This window comes from Ambystoma mexicanum, chromosome 2p (genome assembly GCF_040938575.1).
Source record: "Ambystoma mexicanum isolate Mex_15411 chromosome 2p, UKY_AmexF1_1, whole genome shotgun sequence".
Classification (NCBI taxonomy): Eukaryota; Metazoa; Chordata; class Amphibia; order Caudata; family Ambystomatidae; genus Ambystoma; species Ambystoma mexicanum.
In genome coordinates, this window is record NC_090923.1 from 729982426 (window position 1) to 730006437 (window position 24012).

Consider the following 24012-nt stretch of genomic DNA (forward strand, 5'->3'; position numbering starts at 1 on the left):
ATCAGGGGACAAAAGAGCAGGTTTCAACGAATAAATCTGGAAAAATTATAGGTTGGATTAATAAGAATAAGGCGGATTCGGTTGCAAAATTAAATAGAACTAATCTCTTAAACCTATTTAAAAAGATACCCCTACTTCGCTCGATATCCACTGACGATATTGATGCTATAGATCTTCCCGAACATAACCATAGAATGGTAAGTAGTTTCCACTCCGATATGGCGGCAGATATGGCTTGGACTATGGAAAAATATTTGGAATCCTTGGGGTGTAACGCTCACCTGGTTCCCACGGAGGCGCGGGCGTGGTCTGGACGGCAGTGGCCTCTTCAAAGGAGATGTTCAGCACCCTGAAGATGGAGTGGGCTGGGTTCCCAAATCCGGCTTGTCTGGCTCGGATGAATACCCTTCTGTGAGCGAAAAGGAAGGGTTAATACTCTGTGGGTTTTGTGTTGATCTCCCCTTCCCCTTCTCACCCTCCTTGCAACCCTTCTGTAATTCCCTGTGGAGACTCACCTTAGGGATTGAAAAGGCGAGCTCTCCATCCTGCTTCTGATGCAGGGGTGCGTTGGGATCCAGTTACGTCACTGGATAGTAAGTTCGAGTTCACTAGTCTGTTCCGGTAAGTACCGTAAATGTTTATGGCAAGCTTGAGTCTTAACTGTTCCTCTTCTCTTTTGCAGGTAATGGAAGACTCCGGGCTGAGGGCGGTTTCCGTCGAAAACCTGATTTCTTGTGAGTTTTGGTGTAGGCCCACTACTGTCTTTTCCTGTCTCTTTTTCCTTAGGGGCCGGAGTTCGAGAATGCCGAAGAAATGGAGCCGGTACGAAGCAGAAGCTGAGTCCGACCTGTAAGCAGGTAAGTTTAAAATAGTTTGTTTGCTACGGTTCTTGCATTCACTAATGTGATGTTTGCTTTTTCCCCATAGGGGCCGGGGTGCTGAAATGCCCAAGGAATGGCATCGACCCGAAGGTAAGAAGAATTAGCTTGGCGGGTAAGTGCTTCTTGGTTATTTTCCCCTTCTCACCTTGCTTTCTTCTCTTCGTCTCCCCGTAGGTGCTGGAATGCTGCAGGAGATCCGGATGGGGGTCGCAGAGCCGAAAGCGCCATGTGCAGGTAAGAGAAGTGCGCCGAGATGTATGCGACGCGGTGAGTATTTAAAATGATGTCTTTTTGCAGGAACGTTGGCGCGCTGAATCCGGAATGCAGCTTTAACAGGTAAGGTTTGTTTTCACCTGTTTCTTCTTCCCTTTTCTATCCTTAGGTGTTTCCAGGATGCTGGCAGGCGTGGTCGAGGACTGGAGCAGGAGCAGGCACGGTGAGCGTCCAGCTGCTATGAGCAGAACAACGCGAAGCGTGGTTTGCTGTCTGGGCGTGGCTTAAATAGCCTTTCAAGTAGTCCCAGGTATGTATCCTTCCACTGAAGGTATGTATCCTGCCACCAGCCACACCCGTGTGGTTAAGTAGTTCCTTTTTCATCTGGAAGTTGTAGAATGATCTGCCAGGTAAGGAAATTGCAGCATGGTCTGCCAGGTAAGTTTGCACCAAACACATTTCCTTCCATATCTTGTATGAGCCTGGCGCCGATGATGCCAGGGCTGTTATCCCTTATGAGCCTGACGCCAACGGCGCCAGGACTGAGTCCAAAGAGCCCCTATCTGGGGTGGCTGGGACTTGTTGCCTGCCTCTGAGGGTCCCGGGCCCTGTCTGGCTCCTTGGAGGTAGGCATCATGACAGTACCTCCCCCCAAGGCCCCTCCCAAGGACGTACTATCCGGAGGCTTTGGTTTGTGTGGAAACTTACGATGAAATGTTTGTATTAGACGAGGTGCATGTATATGATCGCTTGGTTCCCAAGATCTCTCCCGAGGTCCATATCCTTTCCAATCAATTAGGTAAAAAACCTTTGACTTGGACATCTTAGAATCTAATATGTCTTTAACTTCGAATTCCAGTTCCCAATCTACTGGGATTGGTTCTGGTGGCTTGAGTAGCCTGGTTCCGGGTTGTACAGGTTTCAACAGTGATACGTGGAAAACCGGATGGATTCGCATGTTGGGGGGCAGAGCGAGTTTGAAGGCTACCGGGTTGATTACAGCCTTGATTGGATAAGGCCCTATATATCTTGGGTTAAAAGTTTGCGGGCCTTTAAGTGGTAGATGTCTAGTCACCAGCCACACTTGATCTCCAACTTGGTAAGGAGGTACTTCGCTCCGATGTAAGTCAGCATTTTCCTTATATTTGTCCTTGGCCTGCTGTAAATGAGTCTTGGCTTCCTTGAAGGCTCGGGTTATGGTGGCATGTAAGTTATCCACGGCGGGCATTTCAAGGACTTGAGGTGGTTCAAGATCCGAAGTTCTGGGATGGTGGCCAAATAAGGTATAAAAAGGAGCCTGGCCAATTCCTGAATGCACAGAATTGTTGTACGCGTATTCAGCAATCCATAAAATGTCTTTCCAATTCTATTCTGATTGATGCAACATGCACCGTAAGTACTGTTCCAATGTCGGGTTTGTTCTCTCGGTTTGGCCGTCGGTCTGAGGATGGTGGTGGTAGATAAACGCACATCAACTTGTGCCATTTGGCAACATCTCTTCCAGAACCGAGAAATAAACTGGCTTCCCCGATCGGAGATCAATATGGATGGAAAACCATGTAGATGAACGACGTTCTCAAGAAATTCCTTGGCTAGGGCGGAGGCTGAAGGCAGCCCTTTCAAGGGAATAAAATGGGCCATCTTGGAGAAGAGGTCTACAATTACCAGTATAGTATTAAATCCATGACAAGGAGGTAGGTCAGTTATAAAATCCAGCGATAAAGTGTGCCAAGGTGCCGGTGGGATGTCCAGAGGTCGTAACGGACCGGCTGGTTTTTGCTTTTGACTTTTATTTTGGGCGCACACTGCGCATGTCATCACAAAAGATTTTATATCCTTTCGCCAGGAGGGCCACCAGAAATGCCTTTTCATTTTTTCTTCAGGCTTAGCGATGCCCGGGTGTCTTTCCATTAGTGTCTCATGATGATGGGCAATAACGAGATCTTGCAAATCCTTTTGAGGCAAGAACAGTCGCCCCTGGAAATAAGGTAAATCGTTTTTAATTGAAAATCTGGGATCTTTCAGGCTCCATTATTGCAAGGCTGCAGCGTCGAAAAGCAATTTAACTCTAGGTTGAATATCCTCTAGAGTTTGTGAGGAGATCACCCCCAAAATTCTCTGTTCGGGAATAATCGGAACTGGATCTAGAGTTGGGGTAGAATCGCCCATTCCTATTCGAGATAGTGCGTCCGCCTTGCGATTCTTGCAGCCGGGGCGATAGGTGATCACAAAGTCAAATTCTGCAAAGAACAGGGCCCAACGGAGTTGGCGTGAGGATTGAGCTTTGGCCGTTTTTAAGTATCGCAAATTCCTGTGGTCTGTAATTACGGTAACAGTATGTCTTGCGCCGAGAAGGTAATGGCGCCAAGCCTTGAAAGCTGACTTGATAGCTAATAGTTCTTTATCTGTGATTGCGTAGTTAACTTCTGGAGCTGAGAATTTTCTGGACCAAAAGGCCACAGGATGCAGTTGGTTCGAGACTGGGTCCCTCTGTGATAGAACCGCTCCCATGGCTAAACTAGATGCGTCAGTTTCCACAACGTAAGGGAGATCTGGACGGGGATGTTTTAACACAGGTGCGGAGGTGAATTTAGTTTTTAGTTCCTGAAATGCTTGTTCTGCTTCCGTAGTCCATTCGAAGCGTTTGTTTTTCCGTAAGAGGGCTGTGATGGGTTGAACCACTCGAGAAAACTCCGGGTTAAACCTTAGATAGAAATTGGCAAAACCAAGCATGCTCTGAACCCCTTTCACAGAACTAGGGGATGGCCATTTGAGGATCGCGTCCACTTTCCGTGAGTCCATTCGAACTCCCTTTGGCGTTAGGACGAAACCAAGAAACTCAACCTCCGTGACGTGAAAAATGCCCTTTTCGAGCTTTGCAAATAGTTTGTGCTGGCGTACTTTCTCCAGGACGGCCTTAACATGTTTTCGGTGATCAGATTCCGAGGAAGAGTACACTAGGATGTCATCAATATATATGATGACACAAACATCTCTGAGTTCTCGAAATATGTCATTCATAAAATACTGGAAGGAAGCAGGTGTGTTGCACAACCCGAAGGGCATCACTTGGTATTCAAATAGTCCGTATTTGGTGCGGAAGGCCGTTTTCCATTTATCGCCTTCTCTGACGCGCACCAGATGGTAAGCCCCTCTTAAATCCAGCTTGGTAAAGATGCAGGTGTCTTTCACCTGGTCGAGGAGTTCAGGGATCAGAGGCAGGGGGTAACAATTCTTAACCGTTATCTGATTTAAGGCGCGATAGTCAATACATGTTCTAAGGTCGCCTTCCTTTTTCGGCACGAAGAACAAAGCTGAAGAAGCCGGTGACTTTGACGGGCGAATAAACCCATTGGCAAGATACTGATCCAAATACTGGCGTAAATGAAGATTCTCTGGTTCGGTAAGGGCATAAATCCTACTACAAGGCGGTTGAGCATTGGGTACCTAATCGATTTGACAATCGTATGGCCGGTGAGGTGGCAAGGTGTTGGCCTGTTCTTTTTGAAAAACGTCCTGAAAGTCCTGATACTCAAGTGGTAGGTGTGCTGACACAGAGGTTACTGAGGCTAGACCCACTTGTGGATTTCCGGAATAACAAGTTTGTCTGCAGTTCGGAAAGGTGATACTCTTTGCTCGCCAGTCAATTCGAGGATTATGTGCTTCTAACCAAGGGATCCCCAAGATTACCTGAAATTGTGGAGCCTTGATTACGTCGAACACTATGGTTTCCCTATGACCATCTTGGCCAACCAGTGTCATTTCTGTATTAGAATGAGGTACCGGCCCAGAGGCAATTTCGGTCCCATCAACCGTGGTAATGACATCTTTGGTGATTTTTGGTCAGAGAGGGAGACCAATCCTGGAAGCCAATTCAAGATCAACATAGTTCCCAATAGCCCCACTGTTGAGATAGGCCTTTATGCCATGTAATCGTTGAGGCTGCTTTGGATCCACGAGGGTCATTGGCATGATGAAATGCGAGGTCAAAGAGTTTGTCTTCACGCTCGGCAAGCGGACCTCTACGCTTGTCGGGCTTGATCGTTTCCCGAATCAGATTTTGGAAGGTTTTGGTCTGTGGCTCCAACCACCTTCTTGGGTGGTTTTACCAGGCAATTTCGTAGAAAGTGTCCAGACTCTCCGCAATAGAGACATAACTGGTTTTGCCGTCTTCTTTCTCGTTCTTTCTGCGTTAGGGGTCCTTTTACTCCCCCAATTTGCATTGGGTCCGAAGTGTCGGTACTCTTGGGGTTTGCGTGGGTTTTTACCAAAGCCCGAGTTTCAAATCTAGTCCGATCAGTCTTTCTATTCTGGAGTCTATGATCAAGTTGGATCACTAAATCAATGTATTCCTCACAGAGTTGGGGTGGATTCACAATTTGAGCCAGAACATCTTTTAGCTCTCCACGAAGTCCTCGATGAAACAAGGTGATTCTTTTATTCTCAGGCCACCCAGTTTCCACGATCAGTCTGTTAAATGTGGCGATATAAGATAGGAGGTCTAGGTTCCCTTGACGCAAAGACAGAAGTTCGTTATCCAAGGCCTCACCCTGGGCGTGCCGGGCAAATAATCTCTCCATACTAGCCTGGAAGCGTTGAAAGTCACGAAGGATAGGATCGTCTTGATTTACCAACGGAATAGACCAATCGGCTGCACAGCCGCTGAGATACGATAAAACAAAAGCCACCCTAGTTTGGTCATTAGGGAAGGCCCCAGGTCTACATAAAAAGTGTAAACGACATTGGTTCATGAAAACAGCGTATTTCTTGGGGTCCCCCGCAAAACGTTCAGGTGGGGCCAAAGGTATGTTTCCCGGCAGGTTAATTTGCACCGGGTTAGTAGAAGCCATAGGAGTGGACTCTCTCCCGGAAGCAGGTAATGGCGTTTGTCCAGCCTGATTCTGCAAAAGCTGTTTAGCCAGGTCATCGGTTTGTTCTTTGGACAAGATCAGTTCTCTTCGAAGAACGTTGGTTTCTTGGCAGGCGGCGTGAACTTCCGCCCGTAATTCCCCCAATAGTTGGGCCAGTTGGTCTGTTTCGGAAGTCTCCATGGCGCCTGGTTGGGTAATTGTGGGTAGGCTTCACGTTCTGTAACGCTCACCTGGTTCCCACGGAGGCGCGGGCGTGGTCTGGACGGCAGTGGCCTCTTCGAAGGAGATGTTCAGCACCCTGAAGATGGAGTGGGCTGGGTTCCCAAATCCGGCTTGTCTGGCTCGGATGAATACCCTTCTGTGAGCGAAAAGGAAGGGTTAATACTCTGCGGGTTTTGTGTTGATCTCCCGTTCCCCTTCTCACCCTCCTTGCAACCCTTCTGTAATTCCCTGTGGAGACTCACCTTAGGGTTTGAAAAGGCGAGCTCTCCATCCTGCTTCTGATGCAGGGGCGCGTTGGGATCCAGTTACGTCACTGGATAGTAAGTTCGAGTTCACTTGTCTGTTCCGGTAAGTACCGTAAATGTTTATGGCAAGCTTGCGTCTAAACTGTTCCTCTTCTCTTTTGCAGGTAATGGAAGACTCCGGGCTGAGGGCGGTTTCTGTCGAAAACCTGATTTCTTGTGAGTTTTGGTGTAGGCCCACTACTGTCTTTTCCTGTCTCTTTTTCCTTAGGGGCCGGAGTTCGAGAATGCCGAAGAAATGGAGCCGGTACGAAGCAGAAGCTGAGTCCGACCTGTAAGCAGGTAAGTTTAAAATAGTTTGTTTGCTACGGTTCTTGCATTCACTAATGTGATGTTTGCTTTTTCCCCATAGGGCCGGGGTGCTGAAATGCCCAAGGCATCGACCCGAAGGTAAGAAGAATTAGCTTGGCGGGTAAGTGCTTCTTGGTTATTTTCCCCTTCTCACCTTGCTTTCTTCTCTTCGTCTCCCCGTAGGTGCTGGAATGCTGCAGGAGATCCGGATGGGGGTCGCAGAGCCGAAGGCGCCACGTGCAGGTAAGAGAAGTGCGCCGAGATGTATGCGACGCGGTGAGTATTTAAAATGATGTCTTTTTGCAGGAACGTTGGCGCGCTGAATTCGGAATGCAGCTTTGAACAGGTAAGGTTTGTTTTCACCTGTTTCTTCTTCCCTTTTCTATCCTTGGGTGTTTCCAGGATGCCGGCAGGCGTGGTCGAGGACTGGAGCAGGAGCAGGCACGGTGAGCATCCAGCTGCTATGAGCAGAACAACGCGAAGCGTGGTTTGCTGTCTGGGCGTGGCTTAAATAGCCCTTCAAGTAGTACCAGGTATGTATCCTTCCACTGAAGGTATGTATCCTGCCACCAGCCATACCCGTGTGGTTAAGTAGTTCCTTTTTCATCTGGAAGTTGTAGAATGATCTGCCAGGTAAGGAAATGGCAGCATGGTCTGCCAGGTAAGTTTGCACCAAACACATTTCCTTCCATATCTTGTATGAGCCTGGCGCCGATGGTGCCAGGACTGAGTCCAAAGAGGCCCTATCTGGGGTGGCTGGGACTTCCCTAGTATACATGTTGCCTCCCTCTGAGGGTGCCGGGCCCTGTCTGGCTCCTTGGAGGTAGGCATCATGACATGGGGTTTCAACTACTAAATATACCCAACTCTAACGAGGCGGCTATATTCTTAGCATATAAGGAATTGTCTAAGGCAGATAATATTGCTGTGCCAAATATCAATCATCCGGAATTAAAACCACATATGAACTCTGAAATCATAATGTCGTTGATATGTAATCTTTTAAACCATGGACAGGATTGGTCTTGGACTAAACCTGCATTAACGTCTCAGGAAACGGCTACACAGGTTTCGGGGCGACCCTAACAGTATTCACATCAAGATGGTTTTGTGGAATTCTTGTGGTTCTATTAACCTGGATACATTTTTGGAAAAAGAAATGTCTTACACGATTCCACGTGTAAGGTATCTTTTTCAAGAAACCATGCTGATGGAAAAATGCCATATAGGAGGTTCGAGGGGATTGGGTCCTCCGACGTATTCCATATCTATGACAGTAATCACCACAGCTGTGCTGCTTCGGAAAATCTTTCGGCTCCTGCGTCGATGAGCTGACCTCGAGGACCTCCTCCGACGGCCGACGTCACTGGTTGTTATAAGTAGGACGCACGACGCCCGTAGCCTCGGTTCCGTTTTTTCCGCAAATGTGTTCGCTTCGGGAATCTCGGCGTGCCTCGACTCTTTGGAGTTTGTTGTTTCTCGGTTCTTCGAACATGTTAGTTTTGTGAAGTTTCTTCTTCGTGAAGGATGTCTACCTCGTCTTCCACCCCGCGTCCGGGATTTAAGAAGTGCAGGGACTGTGGGTCCAAGGTGTCGGTTATGGGCTCGCACGACACCTGCCTCTGGTGCCTCGGGGAGGCCCATGACACGGATGACTGTCGACTGCCAGTCGCTCCTGTCTAAAGCCTTGCGGGAGCGCAAGAAGTTATCGGTAGGTAAGGTGTCTAAGCCACGGAAGTAGAGGTCTGCGGGGCTTTCGACGGACGATTCGAGAGGCGACTCTCTGCGTCGTCGCCGAAGTCCAGTGGATCTCAGTCCCGCCACTCCTCTGCCTCTTCGAGGCACTCCTGGAAGCGCTGTCATCAGTCGCCTTCCCCGTCCTCTTCCGAGGACTCCGCCCGTTGGCGGGTCGCTTACCCTACCAAGCAGGTGACACAGAAGGAATGGGCTTCCTTCGGGAAGAAATTGTTAGTGCTTCTCGAATTCCACGGCACCGGTCCGGCCGCGCCTCAGAGTGGGGTCGGACGTGATCGGTCGAGAGATACCGCTCGCACGCCTTCGGGCTCGGGTGGTCGGCACGATTCATGGGAGAGGTCCCGCTTGGACAAGGGGAATCGTTCTCGTCATGCCCGGTCTAGGTCCTCGACACGCTCGAGACCGTGTGAACCTGTGATGTCTTTGAGGAAGATGTCGACGCCGATGTCGTCGACGGACTCTTTCGAGGCCCCGCCTCCGAAGAAGTCGTCAGCGCCATCAGCGCCCAGGCTGTCGAAGGACACGCTTTGGGCTCCGGCCTCGAGGCCTGCGTCGACGCCATCGATGCTGTCGGCGCCGCGTTCAGCGTCAACGCTGATTCACTCGACGCATTTCGAGGCTGTGTCGACGGGGGTACCGCGAGGCACGGTGGAACACCCTAGAAAAGCTCTGGCCAAAGTCAAGCATGGCTTTGGTTCACATTCTGTGCCTTCTTACCACCATCTTGAGTTTATCTCAGAGGTGGATGAGGGCTCTGATGATGGCATGGTTCCTAATACAGTGCCAGACGAGATTCTCTCGGTCCATAGCCAATTTGAGGACCTGAGGCAGTCCCTGCACAATGCTAGTGGGCTGGACACCTCTCCGGAGGTGGAGTTTTGTAGGCCTGAGCCTGGCACTCATGCCGACTCCTCGTACCGGTGCCTTATGTCGAGGGTCACCGAGTACTTGGGATGGTCTGCTCCCCCGGGGGAGTTTCTTCAGGATGACCTTACGGATATCCTCGACCTTGGTCCACCAACTGACCCGGTACTGCTGTTTCATATGGCTCTACAGAGGAGGGTGGCGGTGGCTTGGACTGCTCGGGAGAGTCTCCCTGCAGTGGGCAAGTCTTTGCCGTGAAAATACCGCCCAGCCAGTAGCGACACCTGCTACTTGTCCAAGCAACCCACTCCGGAGAATTTGGTGGTGCAGGCGGTTACGGCCCTGGAAAAGCAGGCATCGTATCCTACCATCCCTCCTGATAAGGACGACACGCGTTTTGACGGCTGGGCGAAGAAAGTGTTTTCTTCATGGGGTATGGCGCTTTAGGCGGCCAACTCCGTATTTGCCTTGTCACGTTTCACGCACACTCTGTGGAACTGTTTCCTTAGCGACTGAACATATTCCCGAAGGGGACGAACGGGATGGTTTCCTTGCCATGGTTCAGGATGGCAAGGATGCCATGTGTGAGGCCGTTCAGTCGGGTTTGGATATGGCAGAATGCGTCCGCCGGTCCATGGCGGCGAGCACCATGATACGCAGGTTTGCGTGGTTGCGGAAGTCGGGGTTTGCTCCTGATGCCTGATGTGCAGGCCCGGCTCCTCAACATGCACTTTGACGGGGAACATCTTTTTGGCAGCAAGGCTGACGAGCGCCTTGAGAGGTTGCAGACCTCAAAAGCTGCAGCGAAGTCGTTGGGCGCTGCAGTTTGACAACCTCCGCCTTTTCGTCCTAGGGGACAGCAATGGGAGGGGAGGTTCCTTTCGTTATTACTCATCCTTTGGTAAAGCGAGAGGAGCTGCCAGTCAAAGGGGCCACCGTAGGAGTGCCAGAGGTGGAAAACAAGGTACTCGAGGTACCAAGGCCGCCCGGGCAGTTGCCTCTTGCCCTCAGGCAATGCCGCTTCAGCTCAGTCATGAGGCCATGTCTCATGGTTTGCAGGTTGGGGGTAGGCTGGCGCAGCATCTTGCAGAGTGGCGCACCATTACTTCAGATGTGTGGGTTCTGGAGATCATAACCCACGGCTACTGTCTTACTTTCCGGCAGAGGCCTCGAGACAATCCACCGGGGAATCTCTCTTTGAAGAGTCCGGATCCGCTCCTTGCACAGGAAATTCAATCCCTGCTGGAGAAAGGCGCCATAGAACTGGTGCCTGTAGCGGAGAGGAACAAGGGACGGTATTCCCCTTATTTTTTTATTTCCAAGAAAGACGGGGGTTTGAGACCCATCATGGACTTGCGCGGTTTGAACAAACTCTTCAGGAAGGACAAGTTCAAGATGGTTACTCTCTCTCAAGTCCTCCAGGACCTTCAACTTCAGGACTGGTGGTGTCTCTCTACCTCAAGGACGCTTATTTTCATGTGCCGATCCATCCAAAGCACAAGAATTACCTGAGGTTCGCGGTTGGCGACTTGTACTTTCAGTTTCGGGTCCTGCCGTTTGGATTGACCTCCGCCCCGAGGGTCTTCACCAAGCGCATGGTAGTGGTGGCAGCGCACCTCAGGAAAGGGGGATTTACGTCTACCCCTACCTGGACTATTGGTTGATCAGGGCGCGCTCTCCCGAGCAAGTCCTGGATCATATGTCAGTCACCTGCCACTCCCTCCACAAGCTGGGCTTCTCCCTCAACTTAAAGAAGTCCCATTTGACACCGACTCGGTGGCTCCAGTACATCGGAGCAGTGCTCGACACGTCCTTGGGGCAGTGTTTTCCTCCCCAGGTGAGGGCTCATCAGCAGATGGTGCACAAGTTTCAGCTTGCCCGGAGTCTCCCAGCGTTCGAGTTCTTGAGATTGCTCGGCCTCGTGGCATCCTGCATTCTTCTGGTGCCCGAGGCCAGATTGAGGATGAGATCTTTGCAATGGGCACTCAAGCTCCAGTGGTCTCAGTCCTCCGGCAGGATGTTGGACCCTGTTCAGGTGCCCTCCTCGGTCGCCCAACACCTTCTGTGGTGGGCCGTCAAAGACGATCTGATGAAGGGGGCTCCATTTTTGCCACCCTGGCCGGATGTGACGATCGTGACGGACGCATCCCTCACGGGATGGGGAGCTCATGCCAACGAGTTGACAGTCCGCGCTCGTTGGTCTCCGTCGGAGTCCAGACTCCATATCAATCTGTTGGAGCTGAGGGCCGTTAGGCTACCCCTGAAGGCTTTTCTGCCGACTGTGCGTGGGATGAATGTCCTGATCCTGACGGACAACACGGTGGCCATGCACTACCTCAACAAAAAGGGGGGGGGGCAGGGTCACTTCCTCTGTGCAGGGAGGCGATGCAGCTCTGGTTCAGGGCAATCCAGCAGGAAGTTTCGATCTCGGCAGTTCATCTGGCCGGAGACGAAAACGAGACGGCGGATTCTCCGAGCAGGCAGAGCGCGATCTCTCACAAGTGGGAGTTGGCTCAGGAGATTCTCATTGCTCTGGCGTGGGCCCGGAGGACGTGGTATCCGGACCTTCTCGACTTGTCCATCTGTCCTCCACGTAGTCTTCCCTACCGAGACGATCTGCTCTCACGGGAGGTGGGTCAGGTTCTCCATTCAGAGGTCAGATCCCTCAAACTTCACGCTTGGTTTCTGAAAGGTTGAGGTATAAGGATTGGCATCTCCATGAAGACGTGATGGAGCTGTTGCTCTTGGCCAGACGGCCGTCAACAAAGTCCCTGTACCGTTGCCGTTGGCGTAAGTTCTGCGACTGGTGCAGGGTTAAGAATGTGGATCCTTTTGCATGTGACATTCCCCTGGTTGTCTTTTTTGCTTTCTTTGGCCCACAGGGGCCTGCAAGTGGGTACCGTTAAAGGTTACCTGGTGGCGCTGTCCATATTTAAGCGCTCGTCTGAAGAATGTTCCTATTTTAAAATTCCTTTTAATTTCTCAGTTTCTGAAAGGGCTCACTAATGTGTTCCCTCCATCACCTTTCCAGGTGCCCAGTTGGGATTTGAACCTTGTTCTCAAGTTTCTGATGGGTGCTCCATTTGAGCCTTTGCATTCATGCCCATTGAGACTGTTAACTCTTAAAACTGGATTTTTGGTTGGGTCACTTCCGCTTGCAGAGTGAGTGAGTTACAGGCACTTTCAGTTAAGCCACCCTTCACTGTGTTTCATAAGGACAGGGTTGTCCTTAGAGTTCGTCTTCCTTTCTTCCGAAGGTGGTGTCAGAATTTCATTTAGGTCAGAAGGTTGTTCTTCCGGCGTTTTATCCTCCACATCCTGGTAAGGAAGAGGAGAGGCTCCATAGGCTTGATCCTAGGAGAGCGTTAAGCTTTTATATTTCACTCGTGTCCCGGGTCACAGTGGACGATCAGCTCTTCATTGGTTACGCTGGAAAGCGTTTGGGACAAGCTGTGACGAAACAGACTTTGTCTCGCTGGATTATTTTGGCTATCTCTGAGTGTTACCGCTTGGTGAGTAAGGACCCACCGGTCGGCTTACGGGCCCATTCTACCAGGGGTATGGCTGCCTCTACTGCCCTAAAGAGGGGTGTTACTATTCATAACATCTGTGATGCAGCCACCTCGGCTTTGGTACATACTTTTGTACGTCACTGCTCCCTCGATTCCATCCGGGGGCAGGATCTGGCCTTTGGCAAGGCGGTCCTTTACTCCGCAATTTGATTGGGCATTCTAAATTTCTGTTTTCTAAATTCTTTTCCCACCTCCTTGCATTGGTACTGCTTTGGGAGTCTGTCATAGATATGGAATACGTCGGAGGACTCAATCCCCTCGAAGAACAAGTTACTCTTACCTGGTAACGTTCTTTCGATGGGCTGGTGTGACGACGTATTCCATATCGCTCCCTCCCTGCCTTCCCCGCTTCAGAATTTCTTATGCGATTGCAGCTTACGTTTCCGCAAGGCTTTGTGTGGTCAGACTGGCAGAAGATTGGTGCCACACGTTCTGGGAAAAAAACTACAACTGAGGCTACGTGCGTCCTACTTGTAACATCCAGTGACGTTGGCCGTCGGAGGAGGTCCTCGAGGGCGGCGTATCAACGTCATCGACGCAGACACCGAAAGATTTTCCGAAGCAGCACAGCTGTGGTGATTACTGTCATAGATATGGAATACATCGTCGGACCATCCCATCGAAAGAACGTTACCAGGTAAGAGTAACTTGTTCTTTTCATACCTTCTTGCACTCGGCTAATAGTGGAATAACAGAGGCCTAGTGGAGGACTGATTGTAGCAGTGCATTGTAATCTCGGATTTTGCTGTAGTGTTTGATTCTAGTGAATGGTTATTGGGTATCGTTCTGTCGCATGGTAGTGAATTAGATTCGATCTTGCTTCTTAACCTCTATTGGATTGAGCGCAAAGTTCCCTTTGAAATTGTAGAAGAGAAGTTGGGAGAGATTTTAGGGGAATGGTATGAGAAGGGGTTGGGAAATTGTATTGTGATAGCGGGGGAATTTAAGGCCTCCTGTGCTGAAGGGAGCTGGTGGAATGAAAGGGGAGATATTCCTAATGAGATTAGTTCCACTGTCAGGAAGGGGATTGGATGGGACCACTTCCTTAAAACATGGGATTTGGGATTGGTGGACCATGCTGATAACTACTTCTTCCCTAACTACACCTGGAAGAGGGGGGACAAGACCTTGAGGATATACTTTTTTTTTATGTCTCTAATGCCTGGAAGAAAAGTAAGGGTTCTTTGCTCCATCTAGATTCAGATTTGGGAGATCATACCCCTATTTTGTTCCCTTTTTTGTTGCAGACACATGTGAGACAAGACCGGAATATATAGCCCTGGGTTTATCTAATCAAGGTAGAACAGTCACTTGGACTATTATACTGTTAAAAAATGTAATGCTCTTATCTTGAAACGTCTAATTGAGGCCATACACTCAATACATAAGGGTAGCACTTTGCCTATGGGAAGAATAACACTCATGGCATGTGCATATATAATCACCAAGGTATCGAGGCCTACGTCGCTTAATAGAAAAATTGTTAGCTGGGGTTCTGCGATACATTATTCCAAATGCACCAAACAAAGGGAATTGGTAAAACTTACCCGCCTTATCCTTCCGAATGAACTTTTTCAGATTCAAAAAAAGAAAATCATCATGAGACATAAGAACTTTATTAAATCCCTGAAAATGGATCACTATTTAAAAGTCCATCAACTCATGATTGAAAATCTCTGTAAGGGAAAAGACGTTAAATTTTGGGCGTCAGTAAACTCGATGTTAACACCTGCTAGAGACAAATTAGATTGCCCTATTTCAGAGGAGGTTTGGTTTGCTTACCATCTTAAAAAGATGTCTCTCCCGCCGGTCTTTTTTGTAGGCTTAGATACATTTTTGGGAATCCCAGAAATGGGTGGTTGCCCCTGGGATTGGGATGAGATCATTTGGCCGATTAATAAATTTAAACCGTCTGGGGCTCCGGGCCCGGACGGCATCCCTCCTTTTGCTATGAAGGCTGAACCTGAATTGTGGGCAAAAGTTTTAAAACCTATCTTTGATTCCATCTTCGAGACACACATTATACCAAAATCGTGGGCTCAGAGCATTATAGTTCCAGTTTTCAAAAGGGGTGACATCCTCAATCCTAACAATTATAGACCAATAGCCCTCCAAGACGCGGCAAGTAAGGTCTTGATATCTTACTCTTAAGAGACCTTAATCAAGCAGTGAGGGAAAATTCTTGCCTAAGTAGATTTCATGTTGGTTTTAGAGCGGAATTAGGCACAAATTTGAACGGCATGATACTGGCCCATTTAAGAGATTATGTTCATCAATCTGATGTAGGGGAGGTATTCTTAGCATCTGTAGATCTTTCCAACGCTTTCGATGAGGTCATTAGAATGAGACTCTGGGGAAAGATGCTGAAGATGAACATCCCTCGTAAACTTGTACAGCTTTTAGCACTTCTTCACACTAATACTTCAATTAGGGTTTGTCTATCCAAGGAGGGCACACTATCAGGGATTATACCCACCTACATAGGAGGGAAGCAAGGTTGCTCATTGGCACCTCTTATTTTTAACTTGTACGTCAGTGATGTGGAGGGTATTTGGGGTGGTCCTCCTATTGCACCTGCCATTGGGTATTGGGTACTTATTGGGTACTGTGGCCATTGAATGGATGGCATTTGCTGATGCTTTTATTTTGTTGGATCGTACCCCTCGGGGGCTCAGATTGAAGATGGGTCTCTTTTATCATTATGCTCTGCTTAACAACTTGGCTCTAAACGCTTCGAAATCACGAATATTGATATTTACAAGTATAACTAAGAAAATAAATTATACTTGGTTTGAGAGAACTGGTGGAGCAGGTCCAGGCCATTACTTATTTAGTTTATAACCTAACTAACAAAGTAAATCTTAAAACTTGGAGTCAAAGCCTCGAGGATAAAGTGAAAAATCTTAAGTTGCAAATGAAATTCTTGAAAGTAAGAACATGTACATTTTCACTTCTTCCCCTGAGGCGCTTTTACTTGGCTAAATGTGAGCCAATACTCCTGTATGGCATGGATATCTGTACACATGAAATGGGTCCTGTCCTGAATACGCTACAAGGGAAACTGTGGAAGGACTTACTCGGTTTATCAAGATCTATCCCTAATGCTATTATTCGAAGTGAGTTATGTCTGATTTCCTTGGAAACCAGACTTGAATGGAAACAGCTGTCGTTATTTAGAAAAATCATGGTTTCACCCAATAACTTGTTGTACAAAATTTCATCTGAGTTGGTAGGAACTGAAACGGTCCCATCGATTTAAGAAATGTAGCCTTAAAATGAATTTTATTTTGGATTCTTTGGGTTTCAAATTTGAAGATTTCATCCAACGCACAGGGCTGGTGAAGAGGTTCTTACTGAGGGCGGATTGGGCAGACGCTGCAAATAAGATTGATGAACTCTCTATAAGGAATATGCACGTCATGGCCATGCTAGAGAATGTCTGCTCTTATATATCCGATGTTTTCCATGTGAGAGGGCAAGATCAGTATACATGCGTTTTAGACTGAATCAGATACCAACTTTGGAGAGGCCTAGATATTGGTCTTCTAGAGCTGAAACAGAGGGGGATTGGTGGAAACAAGGTGTCGTTTTTGTAAAGACTCTGCTGCTACCGAGACACTCAAACACATGGTGCTTTTTTTGTACTTATTTTGAGTCTACTCATGCAATTTGTTTTGAAGGGAGATTTGATAGAGACCTCGTTTCGTCATTTAACTTATTTTTGGAGTCGGCTCATGTGGGGACTTTGTATTTATTCAATTCTGGTACTATTTTAAATGATAGTGTATTATGGAAGAAATGGAAAAATGTAATATATAGGCATGAAATGGAATCAGAAAATGTGTACTTGATAGATGCATTTTAAATTATTCCTCTTAGAGATGGAGACTATGAGTTTATTTTGAGAAATTGCTCGTTTTAATGTTTTTGTATATATGGTAATGTTGTTTAATGTTGTGTAAGGTTTTATTTAAACTACAGATGCAAAATAAAAAAAAGATCTTTTTAAACCGCTCTCTTCACTTAGAAAGTTCTGAACTACTCAAATTAGTCACATTGAATAAAGAAGGCAATTGTACTGATTCATCAGGAACAAACGATTACTAGAATCCATTCTCCCACCCAAACCTAAAAATGAACAGGCAGTTGTAAAACCTTGCAATTCTTCCCACACATGAAAAACATTCTCTGAAAAATATTGTTCCCAAACTAGACTAAGATGAGTTCTCAGACAGGCCTGCTTATGAAAGATTTGAGCCTAGCTTACATCGTTGAGCACACCTCCTAACGACAGTCAGCTTTCAGGGTAGTGTACTTGGAATCTGTAATGCTAGCTCAGTCTTTATTTTTATTTATTTTTTAAATGCTTTTGCTGACTTGGTTCCTTTTGACTTTTGCTGGATTTATGGAATCCTAATTTATTTTTGCTGATCGGGAGACTTCTATTGAGGTCCTCTTGATGGCTGGAACTGTATTATGTACTGCCCTAAGAAGTAGCCCTTATGTCTACCAGGACTGAGGCTGTACAAACGTGCCTCATTTCTTTTCAGGGTTGAGTTCCCACACACTAATTGTCTTAGTGTCAAAGGTTGGTGGGAGCCTTCTATGTCTTATTTGGCTGCATAGTGTTGTAGCCTTTTTACTGTGTTGGTAGTCACTTTGTCTCTGAATAGGAGCAATGTGACGATCATGGTTTTTTAAGCCCTGTGGTGTAGGCATTTTGTTTTGAAGGTCTTTGTGTTCATCATGAGGAACAACAATTTTAGGAGTTTGTGCCTACATGGGCTCTCCAATGAGCCCACAAATATCCCTTTGTTTGGATGACCGTCTGGTTTCACTGGATAAGGGTTTCCCTATCCCTGAGTGTATAAAATGGAATTTTGGCTGGCCAGTCATGTTTGGATAGCTACCAATATTGTGAATGGTGCATGGATAGCAGCTCTAGTCCTATGTGTGTTACTATCTGTTCTTCAAAACCTACTTGAAATCACATCATTATTTGAAGATGTTGTCCTGAAGATCTCTGCTGCCTGCCTTTCCTGTTTCGTGTCCAAAGGTTAAACTCTGCTTCTCTCACTGCAGGGGATTCCAGTCTCATGCTCTTTGCCCCTCTGATTCAAAGGCACCACAAGCATTATTCATTGCAGCCCTGTATTATACTAAATGGGCAAATTCCCTGTGTTGCCTCTAGCGGAAGGTGTACATTTTATATTACTGTAAAGCATGCAATTGTTTCTGTGGCAATAGAGGGTTGGGAAAAACTGCTTCCAATGTATGTTACAGTTCAGGATAATAAATAAAGGACTTTTTCAGGTGAGAGAACAGCATTGTTTTGCATTGCCTGTGCACAGGTTGTAGCAGAGCTCCAAACAGTTCTATGTGAAAAGACCTAATTTTAAAGGTCTCAAGAGAAAAAGACCAATTTACAATGGCAGAATTTTCTTTTGATCGTAAAAACAGCATTGTAAACATCTTCTTCTCTTGAGACATTTAAAATGCGTTAAAACCAAATATAATATATATATATATATCAGCCCTGTTTCCACCTGTTTAGCCCCTATTTTGCTTGTCTACGACAGGAGTCGCCTCCCTCTTTTTTGATGGAACTGGATGGTATGTTGCTGCTGATGACTCATCTGCTCTGTCCTGCGATGTCTTGACCTGGACTCATGCTGCTGTTCTTAATTGAGGAACCCTTCTGCCTTCAGTCTGAAAAGTCCTTTGTCCTTACTGGAGCATCTTTGGCCTGCATCCTAAAATCAACTACTCTGGTGTATTGATACTGTGGAGGTAGTCATTCATCCTGTCAAACCAGATGTACCTTTGCCACCGTGCACTTGATCCGTGGGCTGTTTCTGCAGGACTATGCTGCCTCTGCCACATTCTTGGGCCTCTAATCCCTGTTTCGTCCCGGTCTCCAGTCCTTGGGGACTCTGTACGCAGACAATCTTCCAAGCTACTGCCATTGTGACAGCCGGCTACAGATCTGCTTATGTCACCCCTGCAACCTTTCTTTCAGGCCTATGGTTGTCGAACCTCAGTCTGGATCTTGTATGGTAGGGTCCTCCATATTCTCCACCCTGAAGGTTTCAATTTCTGCAACTCCCTGGAAATCTAGCAGTAATTGCATCCATTTTCATTATAATGGGAAGCTGAGTTGGCTCAGTCTTGTTGGTTTCTATGGCCAAGCGTGTCAACTAAATTTCTTTAGACATTTAATTAACTGTCAAATTGAATTCAGTGCTTGATCCTATGGTATGGAGCTCAAGGAGGTTTTTTTAAACTCGGTTGACTTTTTTTTTAAACTATCATCTATTTTATATGCACAAAAATCACTTTCTATAATTTGTTTAAAAAAAGCATTTTTTTGAAGATCTTAAAATTGTGCTAACGTATAACCTTTTCTTACTTTACGAGACTGAGTTCTTAAGATGTGCATTTCCTCAAAAGACTCAAGTCAGTTGACGCATTTCCCTAGGTGACCTTCAGTGCTCATCACATGCACCTTTCATGTGCCTCGACTTTATAAAATAACGTTTTGGAGGCTGCGTTTGCCCCTAATTGTTGGCCTGATGGTAGAACAAAGCCACATTTAGCAACTTAATAAAATCACTTACTAAATTATTGGCCTTCTGACAAGTGCTGAATATATACTATTGCTTATGAAACATTCTCAGCATACCAGATGATCACTTTCCCTGCTCTCATCCATCTCCAATGGTACCCCGTTGCCTCCCAAATTAAATTCAAACACCTTTGCGTGGCTCACAGGTAATGCATGACCGAGGCCTGGCATAATCCAAATTTCTCAGTCCACCTATCGGCAATACCCAGGTTATGGTGCTCTGCACTTGTAATCACTAAATTCTCGCATTTATTCCGGGAGGACTGAAGTTGTCTGACGTCTCCCTCACCCTTTGGAACTTCTCACCCTCCCATCTTTGAGTTGCTGAGAATTGTCATTTCCGACTATCCCACTCGGCACTTCTGATCCTATTTACATTTTAATGTCAAATATAATTTCTCTCCTCTTCTCTCCCGTAAGCTACTCTTACCTCTCTAACTGCTTCATTCTTTCTACAAATATCTGAAGTGATCAGCTGGTTGTATTGGCTCCCTACAAGAAACCTACGTAAATGATAAACTAGCATCTGAAGGGGACTTTTTGTACTTGATTTTAATGAAACAGCCACTTGTCTGGACCATGGCTTCACCACGAGTGACCACAAAGCTTATCACATTGGTACTATGCACCATACACATTTGACAGTAAATTGTTCCTTATGGTATGTAACATAGTGATTCCATTCCACTGCTTTCATTGGGAATGCAAATGTTAGTTTTCGTGCTCAGTCAGGCTATTATTTCTTCCACAGTTAAGATGTGTTTTTGGATATAAATTGTAATTCTCTGTAGCTAGAGAAATAATAGCAAAGTCATTCAAGCCAGAAAGCTCAATGAATGTATTTTTTCTATGCAGCTCGGCAAACAAGTGTTTACTGAAAGTGGCAACTTACGCAGCACAGCTGGAGCAGTACCAGAAGGCCATTGAAATATATGAGCAGGTTTGTCTTTGACTTGCAAATTGGTACATGGTTGAAATGTAGAAGCGTTGTGGTAGTGAAATGATTCATGTGAAGTTTGGGTAAGTGTTGGTCTGACATTCCAGGGCTAAGGTGTTTTTTATTTTTGTCCACCCTGTATACTTCATTTTTAGTCTATCCAAATCATTTCAAAGAAAGGCACAAACTAAAAGGTCTGTTGCTCTTGTGAATCTGCAAAAGAGATGGTTTTGCAGCCAACCATCACGTACATACATGACTGGATTATCAAAACCTTAGTGATTCATAAATGGCAGCACAAACATTAATTTGGTTATGTGGCTTATCGAGTTAAGCCATTGCTGCTGATATCTGTGTATGATCTGCAAGTTCGAAACAAGGCAGGCCTTGTATTCTTCCAAGGTTGAAAAAAATGAATATTAGTTTTAGACTGTCGCTAGCCAAGATAGCTGCTCTTTTGGCGAGGAAAGTCTTCAGTAAATTGATAATTTTCAATGGTAAGGATGCTCTGGGATAATGTATTCCAAAGCGTGCCAGATATTACAGAAGAAGCTGCACTGTTTCAGGAACTTAATTTCTAGAACGTACCAATAATCAGTAGCCTGCCTGCAAACCTAGTGATTATAGACACAAAATCGCTGGTAGAATTTTATAAGTGAAAAACAGCAACCTATTACAATTACCAGTTGTCACACATGACACCAGAACCACTCCAAGTCCCAGAGGCAGTTCAAAGGCTTTTAATGAAACTCAATGGGCCCTATAGCCACCCCTTCTCTCTCATCCTTAAGCACCTCTTCTGTATCCCAGATGTTCTTAACCCCAGGTACGTATATAGCAATTATTTCTACCCCAGTATGTTTATCATTAAATTAACTGATAGTTTAACCTTGGCCTTCTCTCGCTAGACTGCCCCCGGGGCTTCTTATCCTTCCCTACTCTATCCAGTGGTTCGTTTTCTACCAGGATGGGGAATTGTGCCTTTCAGCTTACCTGCTTGATTCAAGCTTTTTCTACCATGCTCACTATGTTCTCTCTTCCACTCCCCTTCATTGACTCCACCCTCTCTTCTACCTCCTCTCCACCTCATGTCCCTCCCTCACTCAACACTTTAACGTTACTACCTACTACTCCTTCCTCCATGCCCCTGCTCCCTCCTACACACATCCACTCTATTCTCCCCACTAAGGCACTCTCCTTTCACTAATACCATACACTTCCGTGTTTCCCTACACTGACTATCCTAATCCTATTTGCGATACTAATTCTACACTCACACTACAGTACCACTTTCACTCACTAGCCAATGCTGCAACTTTTCCAGAAATCACCTCCATACTCCTCTGTGCCTTCCGTACTCTTGCTCTTTTTTTTGGTCCTCCACTTCTTTGACCTCATCGGAATACCCCAAACCACCTGCTTTCTGTGATCTTTTTTTCCCCCTATCTGTCTGAGCATTTGTTCTCTGTCCCTGGCCAAACTGGCCTGTTCTTCCCAACCCAGGTTGTGTTGATGAAACAAAAAGCTAGAGGTAGCGATCTAAGCCCCGCTAATTTCCGAAGCGCGGCCTTGCCGCAGAACAATGGCAGTCCAGGAAGGCATTTGTCCATATTTGTGTTCGGGGGGGGGGGGCAGTTCTAGGTGCCCCCAAGGTGTAAGTCACATGTTGGAGGGGGTTTTGCTTCCCAGTGCAGTCTTGTGTAATCTAGGGTGCACATTAACAGCTGCGTGTGCATGCCAATGTCACTCAGCGACACTGCGTATTTGCTCTACCTGCTGTAAAGGAATGCTGCATTAGCCCCTCTTACCCCACCCTTTCCCCCATCCTTTCCCCCTTCCTCCCCCCTCTTCTTGTAACTTAGAAAGTCCACCACCCTGTGTCAAAGCTTCCCTATCTCTATCCCTTAAACTTAATAACTAAATCTGGTTGCCAGTTCCTCACCAGGGGGAATTACACCCTTCCACTGGTTTTATTGATTCACAAATAACAGGTTGTTGGTCCTTCAACACTCGATGTTCTCTCCTGCCAGGTGGAATGGCTCCCTTCCCCAGGATCACTTTTTTAGTCCCCCTTGCAAGCTCAACTACCAGGAGAATGACCACCTTCTCCTGATGTCTGGTTCTCACTGTTTTTCCTCATACAAAGCCAGGGGTAATGACTCCCTTCCCCGGGACGACCTTATCACTTGGTTGCATGTTTCCTTAATGCCTGGGGGAATGGCTCCCTTACCCTGGCCTTTCTCAGGCTTTTCTCACAGTTCACAACATCAGGAGTAATGTCTCCCATCTCATGGCCTTTCTCTGTTTGGTATGGCAAACCTGGTTCACTCCCCTGCCAGGTACTGCCACAAAAAAGATGACTTGTAGGAATCTTCGTACGTGATCGAGAGTCCCAGACCCTGTTATCTCTATATCTTACATCTGGCAGACCTGGTTCACTCTCCTGCCAGGTACTGCCTCGAAGATTACTTTTACAGATCTTCTTCTGTGCATGGGGGTTCCAGAACCTTGTTTCTTCGGCTCTTGCACTCACTGCATCACCTACCAGCCATCCTGACCACCCATGTACCTTTCTGGTCTCAGCGGGTGTTGTTCAACTCTTCGCAGGGTATGGCATCATCGTTTTCTAGGAGACGAGTACTCTGTTTGTCTTTTGAAATGGATTGAATGGAAATATACTCCATAAATTAATGTGTATAGAAAAGGGGTGATGAAAGGATCTGCTACCAAAGTTGAAACCCTTGTTCATTGCCGTGGGAGCATGAATACAGGTCAAGGCCAACAATTTGAGATGCAGAGGTCCCCTTTTTTCTGAAAAAATACCAAAATGCATTGTTAAAATTAATCCAGAAGGGTTTCGATGGCATCCATTCCTCAACTAATAGTAAATGGTCATTGACGCGCAATCACTATCCATTGTAAGGATGATTTGGATCCCAATAACTTGCATGCATGCATGCATTATTGAAAGCTGAACGTACAAATTTGTGCTAAAGTTGATTAACCCAATCATCAGACAAAAATCTGTGACAATAATTGCATTTGTTATATTCTTTGTTAAGCAGTTAGCATATAGGGCTGTTATATTATAAAGCTTTCAAGGATGTCATTTCACCAAAATGGCAGGGGTAGCGGAAGTGACCTCACATGACCATTGGCCTCTGATGCCATCACAGGAAGTTGTCCTTTGAACCCACCAAGTAGTGACATCCCAGGAAGCAATGGTTCATGACCCTTCATCCCTCGACAAAACAGGAAGTGTGCATCATATAGCATTGTTTCTATGTAGACTACGGAAAATATGGTTCCGATATCACTGTAAAGTGATGTACATATCATACAAGAATGGATCACCATATGTATCGTTAATATTGGTGCCTATCGGACCATATTACCAAATCACTGTGAATGCAAGCAGGTGCCCAAGACCAAGTGATAATGATGTGCTTCATATAGAACAAATATACATACAATATTAC

The 24012-nt window shown here is 46.6% G+C and overlaps 1 protein-coding gene across 1 annotated transcript in view; it reads left to right on the forward strand.

Annotated features, from left to right (window-relative positions):
* The window catches only part of NAPA (NSF attachment protein alpha), a 433641-nt gene that overhangs the window by 206724 nt on the left and 202905 nt on the right, over window positions 1–24012 (forward strand). Inside the window, exon 7 of the mRNA XM_069644342.1 lies at window positions 20452–20536. Coding sequence (XP_069500443.1) covers window positions 20452–20536 — 85 coding nt within the window. The remainder of the gene's footprint in view (window positions 1–20451; window positions 20537–24012) is intronic.